The sequence below is a fragment of the Macrobrachium nipponense genome, chromosome 4 (assembly GCF_015104395.2).
Source record: "Macrobrachium nipponense isolate FS-2020 chromosome 4, ASM1510439v2, whole genome shotgun sequence".
NCBI lineage: Eukaryota > Metazoa > Arthropoda > Malacostraca > Decapoda > Palaemonidae > Macrobrachium > Macrobrachium nipponense.
The window spans coordinates 14,439,842-14,460,236 of NC_061100.1; the positions used below are offsets into that span (position 1 = coordinate 14,439,842).

Here is a 20,395-nt window from a genome sequence, read left to right on the forward strand (position 1 = left end):
CACTGGGGGTTTTCTCTTCACGAGGAAACAGCAGAACGGCTTTCACTGTAGTAGTTCTTCACCTCAGCTCTTTCCTTCTCACCCCCCCCCCCCCCCCCCCCCCCCCCCCCCCCCCCTCGTGAAATCGCCTCCTCAGGGCATTTTGGCTCTTAATTGGGAGAGAGGTGATTGTGGTGCGTATCATTTGAGCTGTATGAAAAATGAAACTAGGATTTCATTCTAGAAATACATCTCTGATATATCTGCTCTTATTGCTAACCTACTGCTACAAAGGTTTATCCTGCGAATGTCAGTTAATATGAGGACGAGGCTTTCCTGTTTAGTAGCAAAAGAATTCTCTTTTATGAGTAAGACTCCGCGTTGACGTAAGTCCATCTTAATCAAGCTTTTCATTACTTTATATGATAAAACGTTCACAACGCCGTTGGTCTCCCAGTCTCTGTCTTGCAGTAAATCAAATTTAGATTTTGTCATTGCTTGGAAACCGTTGATAAACGTCACACTTCGTTGAGATGTAATTTAAGGTCCCTTTACCATTTGCGTTCAAACTTGCAGCAGACCATGGTTGTCTGGGATGAGCAGGAAAGAGTCAGAGAGGCTTTCTAAATGTTTTAGTTTTGTTTTGAATGTTTGCAAGTATATGATAGTATGCTAGCGATAGTTACAATCGATCTTAAAAGTTCCAAGTTTACACAGTGCCGCAGAACCAGAAATAGCGAATACCTTATTATATATATATTGACCGTGGGTATTCGCAGGAATATGGTGTGACTTTTCTGTCCACGTTATCTCTGGTTGCTAGCGATGGATAATAATCATAAAATTATACATTCAATAGCGCTATTTTTCCTGTCAAAGTCGTCCACCTTATTCTCAGTAAAATATGTTGACAGTTTTAGATCTGTCCTTGTGGCGGTGTAATTAGGGCCGTTGGTCACAAAGGTGTCATATTATTTGGTAATGCCTTGCTCCCTTTATAATTTTCTGGTATTAATTGTTCTCTTCATGTTTATGTTTTTTTTTTCATGTTTGTATACATATATCATTCTCTTTCTGATGTTTTTCAACAGGATATTTTGTGTTTTAGAGTATGCATAGAATGTTATCAGCCTCTGAGGCAGGTTCTATTTACTGAAAATTCAGTAGAAGCATGAATCTTGTTTTCACTAGCACGAATATATAATTTAAAACAAAATCGACTACCTCAAACAAGCAAAAAAAATGAAGGCAGCATTGGTTTCGTGAGTGATTTATCACTCGACAAGAAAGAAGCGTGTAGTGCGCCAGACCAAGGTATATAGAATAAGCTCTATATACCTGGCGCCAGACTAAACCGTTTGGAAGGAAAACGCAAAGATATATTCCAAAGACTGCATACTGTACGATAATACGTCTTTGAATTACATGGGGCCCCGTCTTTGTAATTCCAGTCTGGCCATTCTAATATTAAAATGTTTAATAATAGGGTTATATATCTTTTCTCCAATAAGGCATGCACGAATGATGTGTTTTTAAATGAAAAGGATAATTAGAATATGGCAGAATTATAAAAAGCAAAATAGATTGGGCCGAAGGAAAGCAGCAAAGAAATTCAGTGCCGTCTACAGCGTGGCGTAAAAGAAACTACCCACATATTCATAGAACTGTCGTAGCCGATTTTAGCTCGTGATATGGTTTTCAACTCTCTCTCTCTCTCTCTCTCTCTCTCTCTCTCTCTCTCTCTCTCTCTCTCTCTCTCTCTCTCGTTTCACGAGACGTCTAGACTTGACTTTACATGTTTCGCTCGAATTGTGTTTCGTGGTCGGGATCACAAACGTCACGCGACATTGATTCCTTTAGGAGAACTTCGAAGAAATCAAGTCTTCCCTCTCATCGTTATTCACCTCCTCCCCTTCTTCTTCTTCTCTTCTTCTTCCTTCTTTCTTTTTTTTGTGTATACTGGGGAGCCAGTTTGGCTGGCAATCTCGTGCCCTTTTGTCAGCCACATTCGAAGAAGACACGAGAAGTAAACGGGAAGCAGAAGAGAGTGAAAAAATGGGCTTGCCTTTCGAAAAAAGGAAGGCTATAAGAGTCTGGGAATAAGAAAGGAAAGAGAAATGCCAAAGTAAAGGAAAAACTAATTCCTCGACGATAACCTGTTGCATAAATCTTTACAAGTGGCATTCCCGTTCACTTTACTCAATCCGTTCGCTTATGGGCCTTATTGTGACCCAGTGACCTTATGTAGCGTTGTAGAAAGAGCTTAGTATGAATGTTGCTTTTATGAAAGAAGATTCCCATGATCCTCTTGCGTTTCCAAAATTTGTAGTTGTCACGTCTGTTAGTCCTTTTGTCTTTAAATAACTTTCTGCGACTTTCGTCACAGTGAACTCATTTTGGGCCTAAGCATTCACACACAGAGAGAGAGAGAGAGAGAGAGAGAGAGAGAGAGAGAGAGAGAGAGAGAGAGAGAGAGGTTAGCGTATGGATGATATCGAACCTTACTTAATCTTGCAGTTTACTTAAGACCCGAAAGCCATGAGTCAGTCAAGGTAATGTAACCCCCAGCGTTTTCCAATCTCCATCGACCCCTGACGTTGCGACGCCATTTCACACAAAGCTTCTCCCGGAGAAAAGAGAAAATGGCCATTTCCAACTTCGATTGAGGGATCGTCATTAGTCACACACCATTGAGGCGAAGATTTCGCGGAGGACAACTCATTCTTAAGGGGACCGTTTTTGGGAGTTTGGCCAGAATTGATGAATCGAAGGTGTCCACGATCAACCATGGAACCGACTTCCGGTTGAAAAAAAAAAAAAAAAAAAAAAAAAAAAACCTTTTCGGCCATGGTTGAAAGGATGGGGCGGACAGAACTGACTTAATCTGTCTCCTGAGAGAGAGAGAGAGAGAGAGAGAGAGAGAGAGAGAGAGAGAGAGAGAGAGAGAGAGAGATGTGATATAAGTTGTCGCCTGGAGCTCATCTCGTTTATAATTATGATGCCGTGTGTAAATATTTACGCTGTACTATTTTCCCACCTCTCTCTCTCTCTCTCTCTCTCTCTCTCTCTCTCTCTCTCTCTCTCTCTCTCTCTCTCTCTCTTTGCTAGTCGACTAATTACTTAATCCATAACTCAATAGTCGCAGTCATTCCAAAGGTACGTGTCTGGATCGTTTAGTACCAGAGAGAGAGAGAGAGAGAGAGAGAGAGAGAGAGAGAGATCTATTAGATGTCAAAATGGAATGTTCTGGCTTCATCACGCCTTGGGAAAATTACAGTTTTATTTACAGAGACGCAATAATAAGCCCCTGTCCAACCATTTCCCCCAACACAGACGCACCCACAGACAGAGACAGAGATGGTTCCATTAACTAAAGTGTTCTTCTCTTATCTTGTGTCATAATCGTCGCGGTCAGTTTCCCTGAAGTTCATTGTTAATAAAAAAGAAAAAAAATGCTAAGTGCTTCGTTTCACAGGTGGAGAGTTGAAGTTTTTACGCACTGCTTCAGAAAGTAATTGCAGGAAGAAGGAAAAACTGGGATCAAGTTAGTCGAGGCTTAAGATGATTTTAAATTGAATTTTTTTTTACTTACAGATTCGTAAGTAATGCGAATATTCAGTGTTACAGTTTTTAGTGACTGTTGTGTTGTAATTGATGAAGAGAATGAGCGAATTTTATCATATTATTTTGAGAGTGCAGATATTTATATGGAACACGTAAATACTGCAACTTGAGAAGTGAGCATCCACAGATCAGAATGACAATATAATAAGGGAAATGCGATAACAAACTAGTAGTGTATTTACTTTACATGTCGGCCATTGTCCTCAGCAAGCTCCTCTTTCTCTCTCATGAGCGTAATAGTCGATGAAATGTTGAAGACGCCTTTAATAGCTCTTGCAAAAGTGTAAATGTTTCCTGCAGTCTTCTTCCGACAAGGTGGCAGCTTGTTTTGGTGCGAAAGTCATGGTCAAGGTCACAAAGTCGTTAACCTTAGTGCTGCGTAAAAGGACTCCTCATTAATGAAGTGTGAGTGTTGAATATGGAGTCTCTCTCTCTCTCTCTCTCTCAGGCCTTACGTAAGCTCTTCTTCACCCGATTAGGCTGCGCTGTGATGGAAAGGTAAACGTGATGGACACTAAGACAGACAAGCGAGAAGAAGACTGTTACAGTAGTCCTCAATGCAAACAAACAAACAAGCAGTAAAACTTAGTGAAACATGAACATAAAAATCTTTAGGATGCATATTGTTTTTCAGGACTAAAAAGCCCAGTAATTGCACTTTGACTCTATGATTAGAAAAATGGTCACTGCTAACAATACATAGAATTATATAATATGTGTGGGTGTGTGTGTGTGTGTGTGTGTATGTATATATATAAATGTATTGTTGGTACTGCGAGATTAACTTCGAATTTTTTTCCCCCTGATTCGAATTGATCCTTCAGCAAGAAGTTATCACACTGGTTTTACACCTATTTCGTGGAAAGCAATTTTCAATCTTCAGTTTTGTTTACCCTGATTCGGATTCCAGTCTCACCAAGTTACCATAGTGGGGTTTTGACCCGTGACCGACCTTCGCTCACCGCAGTCCACATTTTTCCCTAATCTCTCGAGCACATGGTGGAAGAAGAAGACAGGCGTAAGGACATGCCTTGTTGGAAACAAGGGTGGAGTGAATAGATTATGCAAAATAGGTTCCGTTATGGTTTATGAACAAGTAAAGTATGCGGTTTTCCAGTCCTTTCCCATCCAGAGGTAATATAATCACTGCTCGTTAATGTTCATGAAATATTCATGAACTTGAGTACAGTGAATATATTTTTTTTTCTCTGTAGATGCTCTTTGCGTGAACGAGAGAATTTTTAATGTTTTGATCTTGCTTGTAAGCTGTTCAGTCACAACCCATGACAGGAGAAGGTATTAATCAGACATATGCTACTGTAACTTGCAACAGACTTAGTCGGTTTTGTATAAGAAACATTTTCAAATTTTCTATTGCTCCTAGATGATTGATTTTGTACCGCATATAATGACTGAAATTCATCCACTCCCATTGTATTTCATGAATCCGACGATGAAGGTCTCAGACTGAAGTTGGTTTTAAAAGATTTACTGCTACTTGGCAGATCCTCTCTCTCTCTCTCTCTCTCTCTGCTGAGCTTTGGAATTTTAAATTCTAATTCTCTTACTCTGACTTATTATAATCTTCCATCCCGTAAGAGACAGTTCAGTCTTTCCTTTTGGGTCAGTAACTTTTTTTTTTTTTTTTTTTATAAGGGAAAGACCTTGAATCGCCCGTCTTAATGGTCTCGGCCTTTAAAGCAGTGATGAAGACGTACATGGTTTGATGTGACCATTTATTTAACTCTTGAACTTAATTTTTTCCCAGTCTTGTCATCCACCTATTTCAGCCCTAAATTTCATACATCCATCCTATTTCAGCAACTCCAGTACAAGGCACAGTCCTAACTCGATCAGAGATGTGATATGCAACTCAGAAATCATGTATTCCAATGAGTATTGTATTAGTATTCCAATGAGTATTTCTAATACAAATATGTGAGGACTTCAGTGATATCATCTTAACATCCCTGGACGTGCGGAGACTAATCAAAAGAGGGGATCAGTTCCTCGTTGGACAAGTGGGTTATGTGCTCACCTACCGATCCAGTAGTCCCGAGTTCGATCCCCCGCTCTGCCAACGTGGTATCAGAGGAATTTGTTTCTGGTGATTAGAAATGCATTTCTCGATATAATGTGTTTTGAATCCCACAATAAGCTGCAGGTCCCGTTGCTGGGTAACCAATTGGTTCCTAGCCACGTAAAAAAATGTTTAATCCCTCGGGCCAGCCCATGGAGAGCTGTTAATCAGCTCAGTGGTCTGGTTAATTAAACTAAGATATACTTTTTAGTAGGATGCTGCCTACGATATTTTTTGTGCTGCTCACTGTAGACGGTGCTATAGGTTTTTGAAACCCTTCGTCCCTCCATCAACTTTATCATGCTCCAGTTACCACCGGTCATTTTAAAACAATTATGTCGGTCTGTCCCTACGGGCGCCAAAAAGGTGTGACGAACGTGACGGTCATAATGAGTGCGGTCATTGTTAAAAAGTGGTCAAGGTAATTGATAAAAAAGAAGCGATTATGTTACGGTGCTGGTACAAACATTCCTGTCATTCAAAACCTGTCCACCTGTGGCAGGATTGCTTACGCAACAAAAGTTATTAAAGGTATTGGTTGTAACTCAGTACTGTTGGGTTTTGGGTTCCATTCTCAGGTACGCTGCTTCCGTTTGCTTGTCATTTTGTTAATGCTTGTTTATTCCTCCTCCTCCTCCTCCTCCTCCTCCTCCTCCTCCTTTTTCTTCATCATCTTCTTCTTCTTCTATTTTCCCCACATATAAAATCTACTATTCTTTGTTCCAGGAATATCTGTGTCATTGTCAATTAATAATGATAATAATATTGTGAGCAATCCTTTCTGTGAAACCCACAATGTGCTTGACCTTTTCTCTTGTTTCATTGCAAATCATTTTTCAAGAACCTCTCTCTGTTTTCTGAAAAGGCTCCAGGGAAAACCGCTGCTCTAGACCTTGAAAATGTAAAGAACCTATCACCTGACGCCAGGATTGGAATCCGGGTCAGGTGGGACAGCAGTTTATCCAACAGTTTATCGCCCGCGATGCCACGAGTTCATACTTATACATACGTCTCCCCTCCATTTCGTTTGCCTTCTATCTTTTCGAACGATTACTCTGCTTGCTTTTACCTCGATGTCTTTCAGGAATTGGACGTTTAAGTTCCGTGATTTAAAGCTCTGCTCAATTTCTGGAGGCTTCCGGTCCTCTGGCTAATGACGCCGAGAGAGATTTATCACGTAGTGGAATTCCTGAGGCGTACTGGTGGTGGTTAGCCCCCAGAGAGAGAACCTGGGAAAAAAAAATTACCTCTCTCTCTCTCTCTCTCTCTCTCTCTCTCTCTCTCTCTCTCTCTCTCTCTCTGGGAGGATTGCTACGCCGTCTTTTCTTAGAAGTGTACGCATATCCTCCCTGTTTTCCTCGATAAAACCGTCATGTGCACACTAAGCAGATTAGCCTTAAGCTCGTCGAACGAATTTTGCCTTAGCACCTAAAACGAATAAGTGATCTACTTCTGGAAAAAGACTAACCGTGCTTTGGCCCTCTTCCTTCTTCCGTTTCCCCAGATTAACCCCTAGAAGGCCGTCTTATTCCTTTCGAAGTAGACCGTACCCCCCTTCTTCCTTTCGCCGCCTTTTTTTTCTGGCCTGGGTAGTTCTGGTTCGAAGGGAATATCGGAGATAGTGTTATGATATGTGATATATCGTTTGGATAATTAGCAGCGATTGCTTGAGTGTATGTTTTGTGTGTGTGTGTGTGAGAGAGAGAGAGAGAGAGAGTGTGCGCGATCTAAAACACTTGTGTTAACTGAATTTCACCACCTCGTGCTAACGTCTTCAGAAGAGATATCACCGTTTCTTTTTCCGTTTTCCAAACACATTTTTCTTCATCATCATTAAATGTTTCCTTCTCATTGCTGTCGATATCTGTGTCACTGAGTACAACATTACCTGGAATTTTTTTATTTTTATTTGGCGGGGTTTGGCGTGTGGGGGTGGGGGGGGGGAGGTGCCTGGGTGCATTTTCAAAATTCGTGATGATTTATCCGAGAGGAATCGGTTCTTCTCCCGTCATCTTTTGCAAACAGTTTATTTTAGGCTTGTGAATTCTTTTTGTTCCTGGTTTATTTCAAGCTTTATAATTATATATATATATAGATATATATATAATTATATATATATATATATATTATATGTATATATTGAAGAAAACAATAGTTGTGTCTACAGTTACTTATTGAAAAATCCACTTCTGTGTATTTCTGCAGTATAAACTCTTCAGAAAAATCATGTTGGATCGTAGTTTGACAAACACCCTTTTCCCACTCGTACCAGTCAGATGTTCGAATATAACTTTTGATTGTCATTTCCGTATTTATATATTCTTTCAAAAGCTATTCGAATATCTTAATTCCCTTTTGAATGATATACTTTAATACCAGTTTGGATAATTGACTTTAATTTTGGTCTCCAAAAAGTCAGTTCGGGCAGCAATCAAATGAAAATCTTATTATAACTAATCCATTTTACTTAGAAAAATATGTACCTAGCGTTTTATTTTTATTGAAGATTAAAAATCAAGAACGTATAACTAACATTTTTATTTACATGTTAGTTACCAGTCTTATGAAACAGACGAGTTGGTCATTATTAAGTAAACGGTGGCGTTATATTACGTTTAACCTTGACGGAGGAGCAACTCGGACGTCGACCGAAATTGCAATTTTTTTTATATATATATTCACTTCTTTGTCTTAATAAAAAAAAAAGTACCTTTTGCGTATTCAGTGGTTTTCGGGATGAACTTCGTAGTCTGTTAGACCACCGAGAAGGTTGTCGTAATAAATTACGCCCTGTTTTGAACTCTTTAGGTTCAGTATATATATTTATTTTCGGAAGTGTCTAAAGTACTTCAGATTTAGTAAGGTATTTTTCCCATATTTTAGCTTTTCTAAACAAAATGAAAAATTTTGTATATTATGTTCTTGTTTATAATGTTTAAGTAAATGTAAAATTGCAGATGTAACTTATAAGTATAATCTATAAGTAAATGTAAAATTGCAGATGGAACGTATAAGTATAATCTATAAGTAAACGTAAAGTTGGGGATGGAATTTATGAAAACTATTAGTATCCCAATAAGCTTCTTAAACAGAGGCAACAAGAATAATAGTGATGACATCAATGCATGTGATCTGGTTTGTTGTTATTGTTTTATAGTAACGTGAGTAGGAAGATTATACAGTTACGCATGCATTTATATGACTATAATAGTCCTTTGTAACGTAATTACATTATTATCTCATCAGTTAACTACAAATTTGAAGCGGAAAATAAAACCGCCTTAAGAGGCTGTTAATGTTATAAAGCAATTTGGATTTAATTGCTTCAGGCCGTCACGTTCTAATAAATCCGTGGCCCCCTCTCTCTCTCTCTCTCTCTCTCTCTCTCTCTCTCTCTCTCTCTCTCTCCCGTGCCTCATTGTGATCCATTGTCGCTCCTTCTAGACACCGTCTTCGGAGGCAAATTGAAGATTAAATATTTAAATTTTTTTTATAGTTATGTTTATGATTTTTGTGTTTCTGAGTGTTTAGAAGATAAGTTTAAAAGTTAATGCGTTTAGTAGCAGCCATTAAAAGTGAAGCATTTTGTGCGGTTGTTTGTGCTTTGATATTTAGCATTACGGGATAATCATCGCTAAAGTAGCTTTCGTGCATTTGTATGTTTGTTCATGAAACACAAGGTTTTGATAGAAAAGTGTAATGCTTTAGGAAAAAGCATTTGAATGTTGGCCGCCTGTTTGCATGCATGTTTTGTTTACGGAAACAGACACTGAAAGAAAGCATGCACTTGTTGCGCATGTTTTGTGTATTTGTTCTTCTGCAAAAGAGCTTTGAGAAAAGCTTTATCGTAGTGATCCTCTCGTATAGCACACGACTGTCTGCTTGCTTTCATGAAAACGATCGTTAGAGGAAAAGCTTTTATTGCAGCGTCTGTGCGTTCGTATGTTCGCGCTCATGTCGGTCATAAACCTGTTAATTTCCTGCGGTGGCAACATCGTGGGGGGCGGGGGTGGGGGAGGGCCGTTGAATAGCCAACGTCTCGGCAGACCAACTACTCCTGCTACTCCCCTCGGCATAGTACCATGGGCTGCGGAATTTGTGGTTTGCATATTCCGTAGGTGTTCCTGCGCTTGTAGGATGTTCGTCCCCTGGCTGGGTGGTATAACGTGTATATATTTAAGATTTGTACAATTTCTACTTTCCGGAATTTTGTAATAACGAAAATAATACTATATCTGCCACCTCTTCTGAAGATGATAATGATATCGAACTGGTTTGGTGATGGTGATAAGTAGTAACCTTTTATAGGAACAGTAACTATAATGTATGCTTTCGAAGTAATAGTGATATTGGTAATAAAACTTTGAAGTTAAAATTCCTTCTTAGCGAACGAAATTCTTTCACGCTGTCGTATCCCACAAATCTCATGACAGATGTAGAAACGCGGGCCTCTCTCTCTCTCTCTCTCTCTCTCTCTCTCTCTCTCTCTCTCTCTCTCTGCGGCCGTGTAACCGAGATGTACTGTTAATGATCATCTCAGCGATACCAATGCATAATGCAATTTAAATTCGATCTGACAACTCGTATTCAATTCCAAATCAGATCAGACATCAATATTATTATTTTCAATAACCAGTATAAAGTGAACCGAATCCAGTTAATGGAAGGTTGGTAATCTCTCTCTCTCTCTCTCTCTCTCTCTCTCTCTCTCTCTCCTGCTACACACTTCCGTTCTCACACTCGATATGCAAGCAGGTAATTTACGATAGCCGTGCGTAGACTGAAAGTTTAGTTAATGTCTTCATGTTTTTAGGGGAACCTTTTTTTTTTTTCATTAATCAGACAGAATGATCGAGTCTGTGGATGCTTTATATATATATATATGAATATCATATATATATATATATATAGATATATATATATATATATATATAAAAGCATCCACAGACTCGATCATTCTGTCTGATTAATGAAAAAAAAAGTTTCCCTAAAAACATGAAGACATTAACTAAACTTTCAGTAATATATATATATAATATTATATATATATTATATATATTATATATATATAGATTATATTATATTATATTATATATATATATATATATATTTGGTTATAGTGATGCGTTACTTTTTATTATATTTAATTTACTCCTGTGAATTATACATGATTTTTTAATTTGTATTTTTCATTCCTGATATACTGAATTTAGAATTTTATATATATATATATATATATATATATATATATATATATATATATATATATATATATATATATATATATATTTATGTCTGCTTCCCTTCTCACATTCTTTAACGTTTTTCCCATTTTGTACGTATGACCATAAGAAATTTTATCATGTTCCATAAAAATAGAAATAATAAGAGCAATAATACACAGCTTTTTAACTTTTTATATACTGCGATTGACTTCATTGCACCAATCGGTTTTTTTAAATAAAAAAAAAAGAATATAAAGGTGTAAACGGGATTTAAGCGACAGTGGTTGGATATGATATCAGTTCGTTTAAAAGTAACATTTACAAAATCTGTTAGGTATAGACTTTTTCTTTCCCATTCCTGCACAGCTTTGGAAATCTCTTCCAGTCTCTGTTATCTCAGAGACTTTTTAACCAACCGTAAAAAAATTGCTATATTTAGTTTTTTTGCTTTTTCATTTTTTTTTTTTTCATCGTGACTTATTTCCGCTTACACTTCACCGTGAAGCTTTGCTGCAAGTTCTTTCAATTCCTGTGCTTATCTCTCCTCTCTTGTTCGGTCATGAATGGAGATTTCGCCTTTTTTTTATTTCCTAAATCATTTCGCTGGACCCGAACTTAAGAGGACTTGTTCTTGCAGCCATTAAATCTCATATTGACAGCCATGCCTGGCTCGGCCCCTACATCATAAAAATTTTAAAAAATGTAGGTAAAATGACCATTTTAACACTCGATACAGTTCTTGTCTTTTACATAACTCCGTCAGATTACGTCTGTCCATTTCTTGTGGTCATTTGACTCAAGGTTACCATAGGGTTAACAGCTGCTGTTATTATGAGCAGCACAAGGAAAACTAATAGATTTTTAGGTAGAGAGAGAGAAGGTAGGGAGAGAGAGAGAGAGAGAGAGAGAGAGAGAGAGAGAGAGAGAGAGTCCACTCCTCCACGTACCTACGCCGGCTTCGTATGTGAACCCTAAAATTTATTTTTTTTCAGTTTTAGAAAGCAACAATGTCAGATCTGGAGTTGGAATTGAACACCTATACAAGGGAACAGACCAAGTTAAAACTTCTCCTTCCTGAAATGAAAGAGAGGAGGAGAGAGAGAGAGAGAGAGAGAGAGAGAGAGAGAGAGAGAGATTGCGTCTCTCATCAGCGACTGAGGACCGGAAACCGGGGGGAAGTCTGTCCACTTGCCGAAGAGCAAGAGTATCACGTACTTCTGTTTTTGACGACATTCCCTTATTTACACTTCCAGTTTTTGCCGCGATTCGCTTCCTTCAGAGAATCAGGTTAACGATATTGATTTTTGTTCATTTCTCATTTCCACGACGGTTACGGTTACGCCGGTAGAACCGTCTCGGTAAGATACTTATGTCATGTGCTTTTACCGACAAGCGCTGGCGTCGCCACATTTGTAATATATATAATATATATATATATATATAATATATATACATATACATATACATATACATACATATACTATATATATAGCCCGCGTTCGCTCAGTGCGGAATCAGAGGAATTTATTTCTGGTGATGAGAAATTCCTTTCTCCATATAAAGTGGTTCGGATGTCACAATAAGCTGTACTAGGTCCCGTTGCTAGGTAACCGATTGATTCCTAGTCACGTAAAAAAAAAAAAATAATCCTTCGGGCCAACCCTAGGAGAGCTGTTAATCAGCTCAGTGGTCTGGTCAAACTAAGAATTTAGTAAATTTGAGAGCAGTTATATCTAAGTTTCTTTAACTTTCAGAAATCATGCTAAAGATAAATTGTGTGTAGTTCTTCATTTTAGCATGGTTGTAAATCTTACCTCAAAACCCTGCCCACCTAATGACTTGCTTGTTAGATCGATTTCAAATACTGTTTATTTACGTATTTATTTTTGGTTGTGTCAGTATATAATTATGTTAGGGTAGATTTATTGAAAAATGAGATAAACTGAAAGTACTCAACCAACCTAACCTAACTAGATCGTTAACCTATAATATTCAAATTTGCAGATAAATCTCATCTCTCGGCAAAGCATAAACTAAAATGAGATGCCAATTCTGTGATGGGTGATTTTTTTTTTTTTAATCATGAAGGCTTCTTTCTCTCGGTGACTTTTCTTTGGTTAATAAAACAAATAACAACAGAACGGCCATCAGAGTGAGATAAAAAAAATAAATTTACCCGTCCATTAACTCAAGCGTAAATCTTTAATTAAATGGATATGTATATATGTGAAATAAAAAAAAACAGTCGTTTAGGTCAACAAATTGCTTTTAATCACTCTAACAAAACACTGAGTAATTATCCAAAGTTAGCTTCATGATTAGACATTACTGTTAGTGCATTATTTATTACCCGAGACTCCAGGTTTCGTTATTTGTTCTAAGCATTGTACACTAGACTAAAGTTAACAGAGAATTATAAAACGACACAAAATTGTAACAAGAGTCATTGCAACTGTGGCGATAGATAGGACTGGCGCTAAATCAACATCACACGGCCCTGTTTTCCGGCAATGTTAACATCTTGCCACCAAACCTTGCTCCAGTCAGCCAGATTTTTCCATCCGTTAAGGTATCTGTCACACAAACATGAACTTGCATAGTTTCAGTTTTGCCACTGGCATTGACTGCGTGGTGCAGAGTTTGTCAGCAAGATGCTGGGCAAAGTATGTCACCAAACAGGCTCGCGTGACGCCGCCATAACTAGAAGGCGCTCTCAGTGCACCTTGGTTTTGGCGGGTGAGAAAAAAGCTACAAAAGGTGTAATGGCCTGGTGAATTTTGGGCTCCGGAAGACTGGCATTTCCGTGGAAAGCGGATGCCGTGGTGACTAGCTGACTTTTTCCATGACGCAGCATTTCTCTTATTCTTGTGAAATAGTGGCACTTGTATGAGCTGCAGTCTCAAAGACTGTTAAAACAAAAAAAAGTTCCTTGGTGGTTGTGATGCGTGTTGGTAGATAACATAAGTATAATTCTTTACTAGTACCGTTCAAAACTGGCATAAGTCATTTGTCAAAATCAAAGACATGAACTATAAGTTTTGATTTATTTGCTTAATTATCTCCACAGAAAAAAATGACATGTCATTTTACTTGTGTTCCTTGAAATGTGCCAGTTCAGGACACTGCAGAACATTCCAAAGAGTGCACGAAGTAAAGATGTGAAACGTCCCCATACTATTGTCTGAAACGGTATCTTTAAAAAAAAAATTTTAAACGTATTTACTGTAATAAATATCATGTCCTCTTGACTTCACGAATTCTTCACAAAGCCTTAGATCCAATTGCAAGAATCTGAAATAATCTGATTTACGTAGCAGGATTCGAACCAGTATCCAGAGTATCAGAACGAGGTCGCGTTGCCGACCTGACCACGAGAAGGATAACATATGAAAGTGTAAAGTAAATGCACCGCTACTATTATTGAGCCAGTGCAATGCAGTAGGCTATTCCATTAATGATAGAACGACATGGCTTCCAATTAAGATTGAACATTTGTCGTACAGAACTATGTTGCTGGTCAGAAAGAGCTATATACTACAAGGGCCTTGCGGTGTGATCGGTACCATTCCAAATTTCCAGCATATCCAGGCAAGATACCCGGGTTCAGCTCATAGGCGAGGAAAGCAGATGGTTAAGCTTTCTTTAGATACGTTTTGTTTGCATTAACCTTGTAGGAAGGCTATCACCCTCTCGCACCACCCCAGCTTATGTTCAAAACGGTAAGTGACACACATTATATTAATATATATATTATATATATATTATATATATATATATATATATATATATATATATATATATATATTATACATGTACATACATACTTACAAGACGAGGTCATAAGGGACCAACTTGATTTGGTGCCGAAGTTTCTAAAAAATATTAAAGTGAATGCAGCAGGGCGAAGATAAAATCTCGTTTAAGAAAACGATCAGCTACAAAGTAGCCATCTTCTCTCTCTCTCCTCTCTCTCTCTCTCTCTCTCTCTCTCTCTCTCTCTCTCCTCTCTCTCTCTCTCTGATCTCATCATACCACGAACAAAATTGGTTAAAAGAGTGTTAAGTAAGTTTTAAACCAGTGTTCTGCAAGAGGTGCGTGAATAATTGGTTTTTGGTGTTTGGAGACAGAGTTCAAGCTTAACGGGTTTTGGAATTTTTAACCTCCAAACATCCCAGTATCTAATGCACCATGGAAAAAGCTAATGATTCTTTAAATAACCTCGACTGTCTTGCACACAAGACGTCAGAAAACATTCTGTTTCCTTTGCATGTATTTAAAAATCCAGCATTTACCGGCTTAGGCCAAACTTACCTGAATTTACTACTTATTAATGTCTTTACCCCCCTTAACTGAGCTCTTATTCATATTAGTAGTAACTGGCAGTTTGCCCATGAAAAAAGTACATTTTGAATTTTTACGTAATTAATGGCTATCCTACGGATCTTATTCTCATGATATACAGAAAAATCATTGAAAAGTTATTTGCTTCTACAGAACTTGTTTTCGCCTTTGGAAAAGTGCCATTTTAGTCTAAACTACTTCTATTGACAGTTATACATGTAATTTTGTCAAAAAGTATTACCTAGAGTTGTTTTGTGGATGCATGCCCTGGTGACGGTAAGACGTGTTCTTTCAAACATTTATGAGACCCAAGGACCTACTAGACATAAGGAGTGTAGCCAGCGGGTTGGAATCAGGCGTCTTTTGTTTGTATACACGCGAGGACTGCAACGCCACCTATTTTGATTCCTCAGTGAGGGCACTGAGATCAAGGTCTTGTGATCATTTTGGCGGTTCTGGTCGAAGTGGTAGCCTGCTGGCTAGGCCGATGGCCTACAGTTTTCGTGGTCGCTTTCCAACTTATGAATCTGGTATGGATCTAGATCATTGTACCTTTTTAGATAAACAGTTATACGTTAACCCTTAGAATTTCCGGGGCCAATGAGCTAGTAATAAACAAGAAACCGACTTAGAATATTGACTGGTTTGCTATTAGTTTATTTTCAATATTTCGTGTGTGCGGATGTTTGTCGTTGGGAGGTGTATTACCTAGTTTGCTTTTGTTGTACCTGGTCGTTATCCTAATTAGTGTTTTTACCGTTAGCTGGTTGTAATCTTGTTTAATTTTTTAAAACTATAATTTGAAGTAATAAATATGAATATCTGCCATTACTTTACAGCCATTGAAAATGTTGATGCAGCAAAGTTGAAAGTTGGCCCCAAAGAAAGATATTCCCTTTCTTTATATAATCGTGTGATTTTATATATATATATATATATATATATATATATATATATATATATATTATATATAATGTTAGTAATGTTATTCATATGTTAGTATTCAACCTATTTCTTCAGAATTTTTTTCTCTCTTAATATGATGTAATTAACAGAGTCCTTCTTTCTCATATTCCAGACCTGCAGTTGGCTGCCGAGTTGGGGAAGACACTACTGGAGCGGAATCGGGAACTGGAGTCGAACCTCAAGCAGCAACAGGCTGTCATCGAGGATCAGCTTCAAGAAATTGAGGTGAGAGTTCTTGGAAACCTCTAGTCTATTTTCTGGGTAATTCTAGGCAATAACTCCGCGCGGACTGCAAGGAATGGTACCGCTTATACCAAAGCCACTAGGGATTGGGGCGTCAAATGTATTTCGCCGTTTGTAGTGCTGGACCCTTGAGGTTGATTACAGTCGACCCCCCAAAAATAACGGTAAGGTCTTAATAAGCAACCCAAATACTATGGGAAACGTAATTTCCAAAGAAATGCCCGACGCGGAGTTATTACCTAGATCTACCATTTTCTGCAAACAGGTTCTATTGTAAGTGTTGATAAAAAAGGAAAAAAATCGTAGTCACTGCTGTATTTATGCATTGACTGCTGAATCAAAGATGAACCTCATATGATCAAACGATCGTAACATTGGTCTACCAGCAGCCCATCTTTTCATATATGAATATAAATTGAATTTGAGGTGTTATAGTACTTGTCTGCGAAGGTCGTCCCACTCATGGTTCATCAGTTTAATTGTGAATATGACTGTGATCATTGGTGTATCTTTGTCAGTATTTGTATTGGGCTGTTTAAGAGAAAAAAGCTCGGTTACATTTACAACTAAGAAATTATATTTGAGATACGCGAATTGATTTTATTAGCAGTTGTAATCTTCTTAAATGTTAATAGTACGAGCTGTTTGGCATAATTATAAGTTAAAGAAATTTGTAAAATAAGGAGAAACAACTCTCCCGTTTTGTTAGTAATACAAGCTACTTTTTCCAATGTTCGAACTATTTTCCCGAAATAGGCCAATATTTTAACAAATCGCCAAAGAAATATTTAGTATTCTGTAATGATAGGAAAATCAATTTGCCCCATCAACATTTGTTTAATAGATTTAAGTAATTTTGTAGGGAAATGATAAAATGTTGAATAGAGAAATTCGACGTAAATATTTGGTTAAATCTCAAGAGCATTTATAGACCAGTTAAAATAGCGTCAGTGAGGTGCAGCTTCTCGATGCCCACATTGCCCATAACCTAACTTGAGCCCTCCCGTCAGTGATACTATCGCTAAAGCTACCAATCTCGTCTGGGAATGAATTATGAAGACACGTGCTTATTTGAATCGCTAACCAATGGTTTACCAGGCCAACACCGTATCCACTTGCTGTAGAAGGCATAAAAGGAGTGAAAGCCAACTCGCCTGCTGTATATACGCTTAGGATTCATAGCGGACTTGGGCATCAATATCTATGGTTTTGCCCCATAACTTCTCCGACGACTGGGATTAAATGTCTACTCAGTGCTGGTGGTATTCTGTGGGATGGTGGTAAAAGTATCGGTATGGGTTCAGTAGGCTTCAAGCTAAAGTGAACACAATTAGTAGGGTTCGAAATTTTGCACCGCCTGTGTGACTGAATACAGCGTTGGCGCCTGTCAATAATATCGTATGAAAAACGTAATGATACCTTTGACATGCTAAGTAATCTTCCAGGCGGCATCGTGACCATATTCCCGATATATATATATATATATATATATATATATATATATATATATATATATATATATATATATATATATATATATATATATTATTTCTAAATTACTTTTCTTCATTTTGAATTATTTTGTTTTCATTTAATTTGCTACGTTCCCTGGTAGTGCATCATTTTTACGAAATTTATCGAAGGACAATACAAAATCTTTACAACTAGTAAGCAACATGCTTGGTCTAACTCCAGTCACGTATACCTGGGAATCTCATCAGTCTCTCTCTCTCTCTCTCTCTCTCTCTCTCTCTCTCTCTCTCTCTCTCTCTCTCTCTCTCTCGTCCTCTCTCTTTTCTCTTCATCCTCTCTCTCCCTCTCTCTTCTCTCTCTGCTCCTCTCCTCTCAACTACGTGACTACGTCTTAGTTTCATCGACGAATAACGTATATACTTTGAGGGTATTTGCCTTTTATTAATGAACAATAATTATTTTACTTAGATCATTTCTGCGGTGGTTTTAAAAACTAACAACATGCACTATCTTGTGAAAACATTCCAATAATGTAATATTATAGGTGAAATTTCCATTCATTCGTTGTAAAACTCAGCTTGGTTCATAATCAGGTTACAGTTTCATGCATTTGAAAAGTAAATTCAAACCATATATTGTATGTCTGTTGACTTGTCCCGAAATATATAGTATATGAAGAGTATAATCTTATCGTAGGCTTAGTCTTTCCACTTTTTAAAATAAGTACTGACTCTTGCAATAGATTTTGGGTCTGGTTTTTATCGGCATTGTTGCAGTTCCATCCTTTAGCCTAATTCTTGTGGCCCAGTGCCGCGGGGAAATAATATTAAGGGTACCGCGTTAGTGCTTGGTATTTTAAAGGCAATTACACTACACCAAACCTCCCTCTTCTATCCAGGCTTGGCACTGGCATCGACGAGGTTGAGAAAAGCAAATCGAGTGAGTAAACTGTGACCGTTTATTTTTTTTCCTCCTAAAAGTGTGTTTTCTTCCTCCGAACAGTACTTGAGCAAGCAGACAGCGGCGCTGAGAGAGGTCAACGACTCCAGGCTACGCATCTACGAGCAGCTGGAAATATCAATTCAGGAGCTGGAAAAGAACAACCAGAGGCTCTCTGCAGAAGGAGCTGCTGACAAGAGGAAAATCAAAGGGTAAATATTTCACCTTGTACTTCACCTATCTTAGTGTTTTTCAAGCGGGTAATTCGCCATGAAACGTCGTCTTCAATCATGTCATTCATCAACAAAAGCTAATTTGCAAATAAGGCAGCTGTAAGAAGATTTGTGTTTTTCGAGTCGTTTTCTGAAGACTAAAATCATTCACAAGTTCCATCGAAAGAGAACTGAATGCAAGAAAAGGAATTTTCTTCATTAAATGAAAGTCTCCATTATTAAATGGGATTTAGGAAGTTATACTATGCACACCAACACTAAGGGTAGATTTGCAAGATGCGTGCTTGCAAGAATAAAAAGCAAACACTTCCGCAACATGCTCTGGTCTATAAAGATTATGGGGCGTCTTTGCTAAAACTTTTTATTTTGCTTAAAAACCTCAGCGACTTAGTAACCCCAGAGGTAACAAGTGTGGTATCCCAATGTTCACCCTCACGAGTGGGCCTGAACACTCCCCCTCCGTCCGTCATGCTTCCCAACCGTGGATTTTTCTCGCTAAAGGAATAGAAAAAGAGAGACCGCTGATCCAATGAGACAAGCTTGGACGTACATACACTTCTCCATCTATCCCTCCCCCCCTTTTATCTTGAATTACCTTTATCCCCTCATCCTCTTCCTCCTTAGATACCCTTTCCTCTTCCCTCTCCTATGCTCAAGCTGATAAGCTTCACACATTTTAGTCTGGGCCAAATGGCCAGACTTCGCATGCTGCAGTTTCTTTTTAGGAGGGAGCAGCATCCCAGGTGTAAGGTTACTGCCAAGTTAGGCATATGCACGAGGATCAAGCCATCGCCGATATCCTGGACAGTAGCCGTGATTTTTCGAGACCAGAACGGACTACAAGATCCATTATTTGTGGCTACTTTAATCTTCCCGACGTTATTGGTGCCCAGCGATACATAGGGAAAATGAAGATACCGACTGCGCAAAATCTAACACCTGAGCCTATGAGGAGTTTCGCTTCCATACTTGAGTTGCACGTATTGTCTGTGAGTTATGGAGCAATCGTCAAGATGAAGATCTGTGGCTTGTTTGTTTCAAGAAGCAAGAGCCATCCAACCCCTAGGGCCCAGATTTCATAAAATCTACATCATGCCAGGTTTAAGGGCCGCAGAATAGTGTGAATATACTTCCCAGAATGGAGATGTACGTAGGCATAAGGATAGTCTCAAGGTAGATGTAACTATAATCTTATGTTAAGAGTTATTCATCACCAGTAGATACACATTCTATTGGAGCTGACACGAGTTTCAAACACCGCCTGAAATAGGCCCAGTTTTCCGATAAGTGTA

General features: G+C 38.2%; 1 protein-coding gene across 6 annotated transcripts in view; it reads left to right on the top strand.

Moving 5' to 3' along the window:
- The window catches only part of LOC135210723 (uncharacterized), a 94,930-nt gene that overhangs the window by 28,818 nt on the left and 45,717 nt on the right, over positions 1 to 20,395 (top strand). For 2 of the 6 annotated variants that reach the window (XM_064243521.1, XM_064243520.1), the window contains exons 1-3: positions 15,645 to 15,779; positions 16,328 to 16,440; positions 18,934 to 19,082. In XM_064243521.1, coding sequence (XP_064099591.1) covers positions 15,737 to 15,779; positions 16,328 to 16,440; positions 18,934 to 19,082 — 305 coding nt within the window. In that variant the 5' untranslated portion in view covers positions 15,645 to 15,736. Of the gene's footprint in view, positions 1 to 15,642; positions 15,780 to 16,327; positions 16,441 to 18,933; positions 19,083 to 20,395 lie in introns of those variants that run through there. The other 4 variants (XM_064243519.1, XM_064243523.1, XM_064243518.1 and 1 more) reach the window with 3 other exon arrangements.